Source organism: Sardina pilchardus, chromosome 14 (genome assembly GCF_963854185.1).
Source record: "Sardina pilchardus chromosome 14, fSarPil1.1, whole genome shotgun sequence".
NCBI classification, from domain to species: domain Eukaryota; kingdom Metazoa; phylum Chordata; class Actinopteri; order Clupeiformes; family Clupeidae; genus Sardina; species Sardina pilchardus.
The window spans coordinates 17,448,549-17,462,803 of NC_085007.1; the positions used below are offsets into that span (position 1 = coordinate 17,448,549).

The window sequence follows — 14,255 nt, forward strand, 5'->3', positions numbered from 1 at the left end:
GACATTAAAAATGACAGTTATAGTGCAAATGAATGTAATGTTGCCCTTTTAGAACTACATATCATGAAGCAAAGCGTCATCTGAAATATCAAACTTCAAGTACTACATTTTTCTTGCATGTCACAAATGCTTTTGGCATTCTCCGAAACAAGATACATATAAAGGGAACGTATCAAACTGTCTTTGAAAATGCCAGTCCTGGCAGCCAGACAAATACTTTGAATGCCTCGGAAAAAAAATAGGACATTTTAGAGTAGTCGATACAGGTCAACCCTTTCCCCCTGGTGTTTTTGTTGTCCACTGGACGAGTCCATGTTGAACCCAATTTCCAGTGTGTGTGAAATGCAAGCCCTTTGGCCCTCAGTCTGGCAGTTATATACTCTCATTCGAAGAGGATTAGGCCTTGAAATATTCACCACGAAAAGTCGGACCGCGTGAGTACTTGGGAGGTTTTTGCAACGCTCGCTAATGGCTGACTTGAATGAATGGGCCTTGGCTTTGCCCCTGCCTCATAATTCACTTCCATTTATCTCCGCGCACTAATGACTTTTCGTAGAGTCCCCCTCAGTTAAAACCTGCTGAGTTGTTAGCGCCACGCCTGGGCCCCTGTAAGAACGAACCAACAGATTATGCCGTCGCACAGGGCTGTGCAGCCATGGCATTTTGATACACAAAGGCATTAATTCCCTGCAAGATGCCTTGGCAGCTTTCTGATGGATGCGGCCGAAAAAAATGAAATCACTGGCATTAAATGAAAGGTCACAAGTGATGAAAGTTTCAAAGCTGTTTGGGTTTTTTTTTTCCTCGCTCGTGAGGCAAAAAAAAGAACGACGTATTGTAGGCCTAATTACACACAAAACAATGCACAATAAAATGGTGCAGCAGGAACAGTGGAATTTATTAGGCATACTATGTTGTTAATATAAAGGAATCGGTATGTTTTTTTATTTGTTATTGTTGTCATTTTATTTTAATAGTAAGTTTAGTAAGGATGATTAGCAAGCAGATGTCTGTTGTGTAACTGTCTTTGTGAGGCCTCACAAGCAGTCAAGAGCCACAATGTCCTCTTTGGCAGAGGCCTCTGGTAGTCGAGTCTCTGGGGCCATTCTGCTAATACTTTCCGTAACCTTTGTGGCGAAACTATTCACAGTGTCCGTGGCGCGGTCTATATCCGAGCTGGCACGCGGGGCGAGTGTCTTATCTCGGTAATCATATGACGCTCTGACAGTATGCGCCCACTGTCCCAGTGGTGCCATCGCCAGGACAAATGAGACCGTAGAGGTGTGTGACGCTGTGGCCCGGATTCTCACAATCCTGAATATGGATAGTTTAGTGTAGATTATGTTACAAGTGCGTGTGCGTCTGTGTGTTGCGTGTGTGCCCGAGTGTAACAGTTGATGACGGTAGGATTAGTGGTGTGATCAGTCACCTCTCTGTTGGCAGGGCAGTAAATAAATAACTTGAACTTCTCCCTAATCTTCTGTGGTGGGAGACTTCGTCAAGCCTAGACTCTCTATCTGACAGAAAATGGGGGTTTGCTGAGTGTCCAGCACTGAAAGTGGAAAAAGATTTATGTGATTCAGTATCAAAGACTTGACAATTGGTACATTACACACACACACACACACACACACACACACACACACACACTGTACTCTTTTGAACAGAAACCATGGGGTAGCGATTGCCTTGCCTCCAGTCATAGAATATTACTTGAGTGTGATCTGGAATACACTGTGAGCTCCATATTAATGGGGACGGTGGTTAAAGTGTACTTTTTCTGTTTTTCCAGCACCTAGGGGGAAGCGTGGTTGGAAAACCTTTTATGCCGTTCTCAAAGGAATGATCCTTTATCTGCAAAAGGTAAGAGGACCTCACGCATGTAAATTAAATTTTAAGCTTCAAACTGTACTTTTTACCTTTTGTTCCTGAATTTATTAAAGTATACACACTTAATACTCTAATAATGGCTATGGTGGTGGAACTCTGGTAGAATAATAATTGAAGTCGCTATACATGTGAAAGCTATTGATTTTTAACTGCTTTTACCATCGTCCCTTACACTATCAATATCAGAGCCATTTTAAATGACACATGTTCAAGACCTCCTGAGCCATCTCCAGTGATTACTACAGTGCATTCAATCATATGGAGATGTAACCACATGAGCTTTATCGACAGGATTTCTACTCTAGTGCATCAATGTCGCTGCATCATCCTTGGTAAATGTTTTGATTAATGGATTGTCCATTGATTGTGGTGGCGCGTGTTCGGCATCACGATGCCAGTGTACACAAAAATAACTGTGCGTAAGGTACAGTAGCGCTTTCCTACTCCTGTCCTGGTGCGGTGCACAGTCTCGAGGGGGCAATAGCTTTGTAGCTTTTACAGTTTGGTGCCATGCCCAGGTTCTCATCTCTGGAATGAAAGATAAGGTCGTGGGAATGATGAGATGGAACAGGACATGTCTTGCCCTCCCGAGTCTCTCGGCTCAATGAGACAGTATTAGATTGTATTGACCAGGCTGACCTTTCCCGTTTAGCCAGCCTGCTCAATAGTGCTGCTATCTGCTGCCTGTCAGAAGATGTGTGTGTATACACAGGTGTCTGTGCTTACAGTATACTGTATAGTGTTTCTGGTGAATCCTGCTGGACATACCGTCATTTCCCTACTACTAGCCGCAGTGTAAAGGGATATTCCGCCATTTTTGGAAATAAGCTCATTTTCCACCTCCCCTCGAGCATAACAATTGATATTTACCTTTTTCCCCGTTCATCCAGCCATTCTGTGAGTCTGGCGATACAACTTTTAGCTTCAGCCTAGCATAGATCATTGAAACAGATTAGACCAGAAGCATCTCGCCTGCTAGCATCATGTTGTTTAAAAGTGACTAAGATTTCCGGTAATTTTCCGGTAAAAGATTGATTTTGCAAAAATTCTTCAGCTATGAGGTTAATACGTGAGGGCAGTCAGTATGGTATTAATATGGTTTTGTTACGTTTAACTTGCATCAAACACTGTCCTGCGGCTAATACACAGGAAATGACTGGTGAAGGTGCACTGAAGGCAGAAAAGGTCCATATTTTCCATGTGTCCATTTAAAGATAAATGCTAAAGGCCGTTTGTCTATGTCCATGATATTTAACAGACGCTTTTGTCCAAAGCGACTTGGAATGGCATCTAAAAATTATAATGTAATGAACATAAAATACATGGACATAAAATGAATATTTTATAGTAAAATCAGATTGTCCAAAAAATTGTCCAATATTATCAGCAGAGTAAATGGAATTTAACAGAATAATGACAATAACCATAAACATATAGGCCTACAAACTGCAACTCTGGGTTAAGCTTTTGCACTGACAAGGGTATCCACATTTGTTTGTTAGTCAGTTGATTAGTTTGTTTGTTTGTTTGTTTGTTTGTTTGTTTGCTTGCTCGCTCTTCTCAATGAGTTGATTGCAATGTGATGCTTGATTGCATGATGTCTTTTTCAGCATTTGACTCAAATCTGTTTTCAAGAGGGTGACTCAGATGTGGTGTTGTTGCATTCAAGGCGTTTATCATTTGCTGCGTACACAAAGCACAGGGCTATGTCTCTGGATATAAATGGGTCACGAGGCGGCAGCTTCTTTCAAAGATCCTAATCTGGTTCATTACTAAGCAAATGGTGTCGGCAAGAAAATTAATGGATACAATGTATAGTCTGTGCTTGGTGCTTAAGCAGGCATAAAGCACAAACTTGGATCCACGCTTACAAACTCCCCCACACACAACTGTTGCTATGGTCAGTCAATGTGTCCTCTTCCTCTTACTGTAATCACTGTGCAGTCATTTTAGCTGTCCACGAAAGCGTCACCCAAACCAGCGGACTGGAAATATGAAACGCTTCAACTGTTTCAATTTAGACTTGTTATGTTGTCGTCCATGTTGACGAGGATCTACTGTACGTAGCAGGAACTGTGAAGCCATATTTCCGTGGCAATTGAATTCCATGTTTGTGCTGATGTCGAGTTGCCTTCTACAGGTTTCCATGGCAGTGTCGACTAATGACCAACATTACTGGTCCATTAACTCTGAAGAAGCAATCATGCTTAATTAAACTCAGCGTGTCACCAGCCGTTAGAGAGCCCGGAAAAATGGGGAGTCATTTTGGATTCTATTTTCATGCAGACCTCATGACATAGCTGGAGGTGGACAGGTCCTCTTAAGTTCTCTGTCACAGCATGCTTTTAGAGGATCTTATTGGGCTGTCTGCCAGTCATAAGCACTGCCTGACACTCTAACTTATTATGTGTTTCTTTTGGACACTTATGCGACTTTTGTTTTTTTTTTGTCAGACGTTAGAAATGTGGAAAGTGAAAGTGAAAAGTTCTCTGAAGAACCCTTAGCCTAGTTTTCATGGTGTATGTGGCTCGTCAGATTAGCGTTCGTTATCATGATGTGACTTATTGATTAAATATAAGCTGTTTATGTGACCAGCAGCAGCAGCAGCGGGGCTAGAGGATCATTATCACCTCTCCAAAGCTGAGGAGAGAGTGTCTATCTCCTGGAGGGCATCACCGGCCTCAGAGGGCCCAAAGAGGCAGCTCTGGAGTTGGTGCCAAAGGCCCCTGAGCCCCCCAAGGATAGTAAAACGATGAATTATAGCCATGACATTGCGAATGGCAGATTTACTTTCATCATCAACAGTCCCAGTCAATACTGTTTACCATTCCCCACACATCTGTCAGGTCGCCGGAGCACCGAGGCGGAGTGGCAGCCGTATTAACCCCGACTGCTTTCACACTGACCTCCCCTGCCATGATTCATGATGCTCTTGGCACTCTCGAGCCGCCGAGAGCTAATTTGTTTAATTCGTTTGTTTTAATTAAGAGTTGGATGAGGTCTAAAGCTAAATTGAATTTAATTGTTGGGGGGGGATTCAATTGCCTGGTGCACGGATAATGAGGAGGGTCAGCATCGGCTGTTGCCAGGCAGTGGTGTCTTGATTTGAGAATGAATTCAAGTTGCCAAGTACAAATATGACATGATGAGACATTGTGTCAACAGCAGGGAGAGCCTGGGGTGTGGGCTTTTGAGGTGATGGATGGCTTTAGAGACGGATGCTGTCTTTTCTGGTACTGATGGCATTTATTAGCGGAATGGGATGGAAAAAGAATTGTGTATCAATTTCTAAGGTGCGGCCATTTTACTAAACTAAAGAAGCAACAAAATGAAACAGGTCTCAGGGTAACATAACCGGATTCAAAAATACGGAGTCAAAATTACTTGGCTGTTGATAACTGTTAATTTGATGGAATGTAACCTTCTGTATTGATCAGTGGTGCAGATAATAGCAGGTCTGGCCTCAATCCTAATCTGTTTCTCTCTCTCTCTCCCTCCCTCTCTCCCCCTGTTCCTCTCCTTCTCTCTCTCCCACCTTCCTCCCTTCTCTCTCTCAGGATGAGTATAAGCCTGAGAAGGCTTTGTCTGAGGATGACCTGAAGAATGCCATCAGCGTGCACCACGCCCTGGCCATCAAGGCTGAGGACTACGAGAAGAAGCCCAATGTGCTGAAGCTCAAGACCGCCGACTGGAGGGTCTTCCTCTTTCAGGCGCAGTGAGTATCAAGGCTCGCCGTCATTTTCTGCACAGGGGCAGTCTGGCAAAACGCATAATTTGCTGCAAAGACAAGAACACACACACCCCCACATCCACATCCACACCCACACCCACACCCACACCCAACGCCACCACCCCTCTAGGCCTGAACTGTGGAAACGAGGGGGAGGGGGAGGGGGGGTGAATAAGAGAGGCTCCCCTGGAACCGAAATCTAATTTCATGCTTGGATTCAAGCACAGTGAAAACACATTTATCTTGCCCATTAGTCTGGCCTCAAAACCAGTGCATTTTTTATCTGGAATTCCAGGAAAACCTTATGGAGGTGCTTATCAGTCGTCTAGGGAGACTGGATTTCTCTCCAGAGCCACAAGTCCATAAGTTCACAACTGTAGACAGTACAAAGGGACAGTCAAGGGATGTCAAGGACTTGCTCCTCAGGGACTTTGTTTTGTGTTTGTATTGTGTGCGCATTTTTAAGCATGTGCACACAGACAAAAGGGCAAAACCAGCTCAGAGGTTGGTTTTATTAATATGTGTCTGTTTGACCCCGCTGTGAGCACTGAGGCCCTGGAACCGATAGGATGAATTATTGATGAACTCCGAATCACTGAGAAGACTGCACATCCATTTTGCTTTGCAATACTGTATGATTTTATAAGCTGTTGCATGGCAGAGGCTTTGAAGTCAGATTGAAATTGCACATTCATTCAAGATTCTGGGAATATGTCGCCATGTTAAGCCATTTCAGACTGTGTGTGATGTGTCATGAGTTTTTCCACACGTGTGCACGTTTCTCCAGGAGCCCAGAGGAGATGGAGTCCTGGATCAAAACCGTCAACTCCGTGGCGGCCATGTTCTCCGCCCCCTCGTTCCCAGCCGCTATTGGCTCTCAGAAAAAGTTCAGTCGCCCGTTGCTGCCAGCAACCACCACAAGGATGTCACAGGTGACCTTGCCTCGACTTGAGCACTTTATCCTCCAAGCTATAAGCACTATGTTGAATTATGGTCGCCATCAACCTGGTGTTTTTTGATGGAAATTGTTTAGATATTGTTTCTATTGCCACTGGCACTGTGTTGCTTGATTATATTTCTCGAAACATACATTTTGCTGTTGAAATGACCTCTGTAGCTCTTATGGGGTATGACTGCATGGAGACTGTCTGCTAGAGGTGGCTTGAGGAGCAGAAGATGTATTCAACTATTTATTATGTCTTTAGGAGGAGCAGTTGAAATCCCATGAGGCCAAGCTGAAGCACATCTCCACAGAGTTGGCTGAGCACAGATCCTACCCACCAGACAAGAAGGTCAAAGCCAAGGAAATAGACGAGTACCGATTGAAAGAGCACTACCTGGAGTTTGAGGTGAATATTTTTCTCGACCAGCTTGACCGGCAAGAGAAAATATTTATGGATGCAGTTCACCGCTCTGGTGCACTCGCTGAGTCACTCTGTCTCTATTTTCAAATCGTGTCATGAACTCAGAAATGTGCGCTTCTCTTTGACGCGGGAGGTAACATTGGAGAGGTCAAGACACTCCTGAGGATAAGACTAGCTGTTATCCGCCAGTCCAAGTCGTTTTTATGAAGCTTGGTCTTTGTGCTAACTTGGTGGTTGGTCGCAGAGGTCATTATTGGTTCGCTTCAGTGGTTTTGAATGAGGACTTTGCTCTTGATTTATCATAATACCAAAATGACTCCACCAATCAAAGCCTAAGGGGAAAACGCATTAAATTTGTGTGAAGTGCTTTGTGAAATGGTTAAGAAAATCACTCCCAGTCCTGGTGTGAAAGGCAATCACAGCATCCAAATGAAAGTGTTTACATGGTGCTTTTTAACTTACTTCTTTAAGCAAAACCCAGCATGGTTTCATAATTAGGCACTGTTCGTGTTACACTGCAAACTATTTACTTAACACAGAGAGACTGAGGGGGTAAGGCATGATGATCTGATATGCCCCCGGAACACCAATTGTATAATTGAAGCGTTGCGCACTCATTGTGTGCTAATATCCGTGGTGTAATGATATTCCTCAGTATCAGAGCCCCAGCCACCCCCACCCCTATACCCCCCTTTTCTTAATTTCACATCACACGGCTCTCGAGAGGGCCCTCCACTCCCAATCGATGCCTGCAGCTGTCATGTTGCTGTGAACGCAGCAGTCGACTCTCTTAGATCCCCGCCACCCAGAACCACTGGGAACAAAAGCCTCAGAACTCATTTGCCTTCAAATATTTGGAGGCATGCAGCTCTTTCCACCTGTAGAGGATTATCAAAGGTATTTACAGCTTCTCTTTAATTCAAAGCCCATCTATAATTTTCACACTAGTTGCACATATTATAGTGGAGCCGTTTGTCCGGCAGGAGCAAATGGGCGGATGTTGGCTTTTTATCAGGTACTAATGTCAACGGCCGTGGATTTTTTATTCTAGGCCTCTCTCGCCAAGTCAATAGAGCGTTTGTCTTTGTTTTATGTTGTAGAGATGACCTTGGTGGAAAGTCTTGTGATCTTGACTTTAAGTTTAGTGTGTTTCATTTTTATAGGAACAATAGCAGCCTTCTAAAATCATGACCACTAAAATAGTCTATAAGATTATTGAAGAAGAAGTGAGGGTTGTGTAAATGTAGTAAAAGTAGTGGCCTTTACCTTCATTTGAACACAGTATGACAAGCCATTGAATGCCAAGTTTGATGTCCTTATTTCGCCTCGTGCCTAACAATGGCCCTCAGCGGTTCTGTGATTACTGCTTTTCTAAAACGGTTACTACATATACCTAGATATATACCTGCAAGATTTCCTAAAATAAAGGCACAGCAACAAGAATTTTAAAGATTTATTCATGCATGCCGCTAATAAATATATTTATTTATTCTATTCTAGAATGGTTGCCAAGCCACGGCAAGATGTAGCAGCTCTAACTTTTGTATCAATTCATGGTAGTGCAGTAACATACTGTAGAGTGAAATGCAGTCAATGTGAGGGTTGTGTTGGGTGTTACAATGGCATTGAACGTGATTCAGCCAATCATAATCAATGACTGGAACTTTAATCCCTTAATAGTTTAGTTAAAATGATTTGCATTTGCACAATACTTTTCAGTGAGTTTGAAGGCATTAGTTTCCAGGCAAATCTATTGTTCCGTGCAATTACCTCTCTCAGAGCTGGTAATTAAAGCACAAGGCGTCTAGAGAGGGGCCAGCCCAAGAGATGGTGATTTGGTCAAGGTTAAAAGAAGCCTTTATAGATTAAAAGAGAGGCTGTTAAGAACAAGGACACACAAAAGTTGCGTTTGGAAATAAATGTGTAGCCATGCAATTAAATGGAATCGGCTGTTTATAGTTTCCCTTTTCTAGCTGCTCTTCACCATGAAAGAAAAAACGTTGCAAGGTGTATGTAGTAACAAGGAGATCCATGGGATATCATGGAGCTGTTGCATTGACCCCCCCTGTCCTTTCTGTTGTCTGCTGTAACAGGAGAAACGTTACGACATGTATGGGCAGCTCCTGAAGGACGGCGTGAAGGAGCTCCTGGCCGGTAAGGAGGCTGAAGCGGCCCTGAAGAAGTCCCAGTCCAGCCCCTCGCTCAACCAGGAGCCCCAGCCGGCCGGCGCCAAAGTCAAACGGAACACCTCCGAGAGGAAGGACTACCGGCCCGAGACCCCCAAAGTCACATAGGAAGCTCCACCACGCTGTCCGTTCGAGAGCCATTGGTAGCACTTTTCTGTGAAGGGCTACATGTAAGGCCTAATTTAACACCTTTTTACGAGCCAATGCACGACCACCCTAAGACCAGTGGAAGGCCCTTGACAGGCGGTTGATAGAGTCACTAGCTTTGATAGTGTGACACGGCGTTGTGGGGAAGGCCTTTGAGTTTGTCGTTGCTCTACACACATACACACACACTTGCACGTATTCGCAATTGCTCAGGTGCCTCTTAGGGCCCTGGTGTGTTGATTCCAAAGGTGTTGTTTAGCTTTTAACGTGAACCCCCTTAAGGAAAGTGTTACCGAGCCATTCTACACAACGTGTGAATATATTTTGTGTAATTTATTTATGATCCCACAGTTGTGTACAATGTAAATGACTGATAATCGTCCTTAGATTGACTGGTGCTTGTGTAGCGATTTATATGGGGCATAACCTACATACAGTAAATGTAGTCTCTTTTTTTATTATTATTTGAGTGTTGTACATGTTGCTGTTGTCATTATTGTAATGTAAGTGTAAGATTTAGTTGTGAGGCATTCAACTGTCACTTTATTTGTTCTCGCTGTGTTCCGTCCTTACCAACGCTCTCCCGAAATCTGCCTTTATTCAAGAGAAGATATTTTCTTGTATTTTGAGTGGACTTGGTCCACCCTTATATCTTTGTAGGTATTAGATATAGTCTTACTCCTAAGGTAAATGGTTATTTTAAAATGTAGATTAAGTGAATGTTATAAACATTTAAACACACACATACAGTAATTAGATCATTGGTACAATATGGCTTGACCCAGATTTTCTCCCAGCTGCTGGTTAGAGTTATTCTTCATTCCACCAGTCAAAACCTTGGAGAGAAAACGGCTGATTATTTTCAATAAGCTCGTTGACACAAAATGTCTCAAGCACATTAGATGGACCGGAAAGGCACATGGACGAAGTTCCCATTGCTATTTCCTCTTATTGGCATTATAGGGACCATATAGGCCTACGTCAAGACTTTTTTTTAATTCTGTTAGTTATATAAGTGCCCCCACCACCATCAGATGTTCTAATTCTATTCTGCAACAGTTTCAATTCAATTTCATAAAAATGTAAACAGTTGATGATCACATCACATCTGTAAATCACATTTTAATGATCAGTTCTGGCAACTTTTCCCAACAGAACGGCAACAAAATGTTTCTCACTCCTTGTTGCCGTTTCTAAATGGTTTTGTCCTCTCTCTCTCTCTCTCTATCTCTCTCCCTTTCTTTCTCTCTTTCTCGCTCCCTCTCTCAAAAGACGTTTATTTTTACATTACCATAATGCAGCAGGTTGTAAATAATCAGAAGTGATTTTTTAATGTTCCTATGAACGGAACAGTAGAGAAATGAAAGCCTTCAGAATAGACCAATTAGATAGAAGAAGACATAGATACACGATTAGTTCCATTTTACAGGTATGTTACAGTGGTTTCAAGGCTATTCAAAGTCTCTTATTTTAAGGAACGATTAGGGGTACTTACAGATAATGGTTTTAAACGTTGTTCTGTCCTCAGAACGTGGCTGTGCACACTGCAATGGCACTGTTGTGTTGCTATCAACACCAGAGTTTCTGCAGGCAGGCCGTTTATTTTTTTATCTGTTGAGCTAAAGAAATATACTTCTGCTTTTTTGAGTAGTGTAAATGCCAATGCTACTTTTTGTGTATTTTATAATCTTCTTATATTTGGAATTTTTAATTCTTGAGTTGAGAATTGTATTGTTGTAAAGATAAGAAATTAGTATTTATAGTGCACTTTATGAATTAGTTCTTTTGACTATTTTAGAGCTTTATAAGGGGTAGAGTGACGCATTTTTTTTTTGTTTGTTTTTTTTTTGTTTTTTTAAACAACTCCACAGGTTTCTTTTTTCTTTTCTCAGGCTGCTCCCAAGCTTGTTTTGTTGAAGGTACAGAGCTGAGCGTACGATTCTGTCAGCTCAACATGTTAGTTTGTCAGTGGTTGTGTAGTTTTGCTGTCATAGTTAGATTGTGTAATGACTACGTTTCCAGTAAGGAAACTATTTACAGTGCTGTACAACAATGAAATATTTGCAAATTTTTTGCCTTTCTTTGTGATGTCAATATAGAATTGAAGTGTCATTGAAAATGTCCTCAGTCAGAGCTGACATGGAAACACTGATATTTTATTCTTTCCCATCACAAACTGTATTTCAGTCATATTTTCCTCACCAAATATGGTCTGTATTTGAAGGTTTAAGTGTGTCAGGTGTGAGATGTACAATATATAACAAAGAAGGAACTGTAGGTTTCTGACATACGCTTGAAAATTGAGTAATTTGGCTTGTTGGCAGAACGTGTGCTTGTTTACTTCAACAAAGCGTGTGTTGTAGAAATTACACAATAGTTATTTGTTCTTCTCACGGTGTTAAACCAATACAGCCAGGCAAATGAACTGAGAACTTCTGAACGGAACATCTATATCCAGGTGGCTTCAGTGTCACTATCAGGAATTTGTTTTCGACTCCGATATGCATATCCTATGCTTGCACAGTGTTGCTGACACCACACTTTACTCTGTTGCCCCTTCCCTTGCCATAGTATACAAGGTTAGTGTATGGCTTCAGCTTTGAAGCACTTAGAGTAACTTGCTTTTGTTCTTATTTTTTTGTTGGTTTGTTTGTTTTGTTTGCTTGTGTGTTGCTTTGCCTATGAGTACTAAAAGAAACTGACCCAACAAAACTATACCCCAGCTGAAGAAGTCTGCCCAGTTTGCATTTTTTTTTTTTTTTTTTCTCGTTTTGTTGTGTATGTACTTTTAAACATTTTGGTTTGTATTTGTTGATCATTCAGAAACATCTGACCAAATTGTGCTTATTGATGCTTGGATATATTGTACTTTTTGTAGTCTACCCCATAGGACCCCCGCCATCCTTCTAAAGAGTGAAGTTCAGTCTCCCGATTTGTCCAGCATGAACAGTTGTAGATCAGCTGTTTCTCATGCCTTTGTGATACATTTGCACATTTTAGGATTTTTGATTTCACATTTTGTTCTGTAATGACACAAAAAACAGAAACGTGTGTACTCCCGTATGTAGTGCATGGACATCTGAGTTCAATTTAATGGCAGAGACCCCCCCCCCCCCCCCCCCAAAAAAAAACACCAGAATAGCTTTATTATTTATGTTCTCATTTGTATTGCCTTATTTATCTTTTTGGACTGGAATGATTTAATTTTTTTTAGTGGTAAATTTCTTTGCAGGTGTACTAATTTTGCACATCCATGTAAAGCATCTTTTATTGTCAAGTGAAATAACCATACCACACTTGGTTTTTTTTTAGTTTTGGTCAAACTGTTTTCAGTTTAAACCTTATCGATCCCCCTCATTTCCCCCTCTGCAGACGCCACTGTTGGTAATGATCCCAAGCCGCTCGCTTACATATATCACTCAACAATATCAAATGTAGAGCCTATGAAGTACAGTAGCTATATGCTGGACATCTCAGATTAGCATCCACCATGTTTGTTTGTTTGTTTGTTTGCTTTGAAGAAGGAAAGGGAGGGGGCTGATGGGTTTTTTTTGGGGGGTGGGGGACGACAGCTGAAGTTGTACAGTAGGAACCAACATCACTGGTAGACACTCACACAGTCCCCCCTACACCGCTGGTGGTCGCTCAGTAGACATTGCACCTTAGCCTTCAGCAGGGGCTGTTAGTTCCTGCCACACAAACAGCATCAAAAAGACTATATCTCTACAAAAGCTGTGATCTTGTACAATCCTTTAATTCTGTAAATGTTGTGACATATTAACTGTTGCCCTGTGTTGGATAAGAAAAAAAACAATTGGTTGATTTGTGGGTTGTTGAAGTGATGTCACTGGCAGTAAGCGTGTCTTACGCCCCTCAGCCAGATTCAGGCGCTTGATGCCGGCGTTACCAACTGTAGACGGTTTCAGTGAATAAAACACAGTATTTAATTGAGCATCCCATTAAGTCTCTGATCTCTTCTTTCACGTACAAGTTGATTCCATATTTCTATGATGTAGTAGTATCATATGAGTGCATTGACAAGTGCAATATATTCTATAAAAGGTACTTTTCAAGGACCTTGTAGTTTAGATATAAGCCTTGTGGAGCTGATAGTCTTTAAAAGAGTACTCACTTTGAGGTCCTAACAAGGGCACAGGGAATCATCGAGATTAAATCTGCACTGCTTGGGGACAGAATGATGTTACCTTCATCTCACAGCAGCAGCAGAGAGACCTCAAGATGGCTGTCTACGCTGCTGTTACCAAAATGTAATCTTGTAACCCATAGCAACCCATCATACAAATAGTCAGTGTATGCAGAAATTGTATAAATAGATATGCCCTTATACATATACACACAAGAGCACACGCCGACAGATATAGTACACTTACACTTATACACTTAGTATCTAAATGTACTCTGAATGTTTAACACTCTGTAAAGCGCCATGAGGCATGTGTAATGTTTTGGCGCTCTATAAGTGAAATTAAATTCAAATTAACAGACTATAGAAATTCAGTGCATCATCAGGTAACATACCCATGGGGATTTAAATTGTGCTTGTATTACACAAAGACATTGATCAGATAATTGCACATGCCCATTTAAGGGACCTCCTATGTAGCCTGGCACGCCCTCCCAGTGACGCAACGCCTTCAGGCTTTTGCTGCTGGTCTGGTCAACTGCTCATTGAGAAGGATTTCTGAGTTCCCGAGATCTGCGGAACTGCCCCCTTTGGTCGAGAACCAATCAACTTTGAGCAGCTCCAACGTCTCTGGGTAGAGGCGTGTTCAAGGCAGCGGAAAGAGTGTTGTTATTGGTTTAAACTCGGCAATCCGCTTTCTGACATCTACCAGTAGGCCTAGCAAATCGAGGCACTTAAAGGAGGCGGGTCAACCAGCGCTGGCAAGAAACCGTGTTAGCACAGGCTGTTGGTCA

At 42.1% G+C, this 14,255-nt stretch overlaps 1 protein-coding gene across 2 annotated transcripts in view; it reads left to right on the forward strand.

Moving 5' to 3' along the window:
- Positions 1-13,269, forward strand: part of psd3l (pleckstrin and Sec7 domain containing 3, like) — a 92,636-nt gene extending 79,367 nt beyond the window's left edge. For both annotated transcript variants that reach the window (XM_062554981.1, XM_062554982.1), the window contains 5 exons: positions 1,793-1,863; positions 5,448-5,605; positions 6,408-6,552; positions 6,826-6,969; positions 9,078-13,269. In XM_062554981.1, coding sequence (XP_062410965.1) covers positions 1,793-1,863; positions 5,448-5,605; positions 6,408-6,552; positions 6,826-6,969; positions 9,078-9,278 — 719 coding nt within the window. In that variant the 3' untranslated portion in view covers positions 9,279-13,269. The remainder of the gene's footprint in view (positions 1-1,792; positions 1,864-5,447; positions 5,606-6,407; positions 6,553-6,825; positions 6,970-9,077) is intronic.
- The last annotated feature ends 986 nt before the right edge of the window (positions 13,270-14,255 follow it).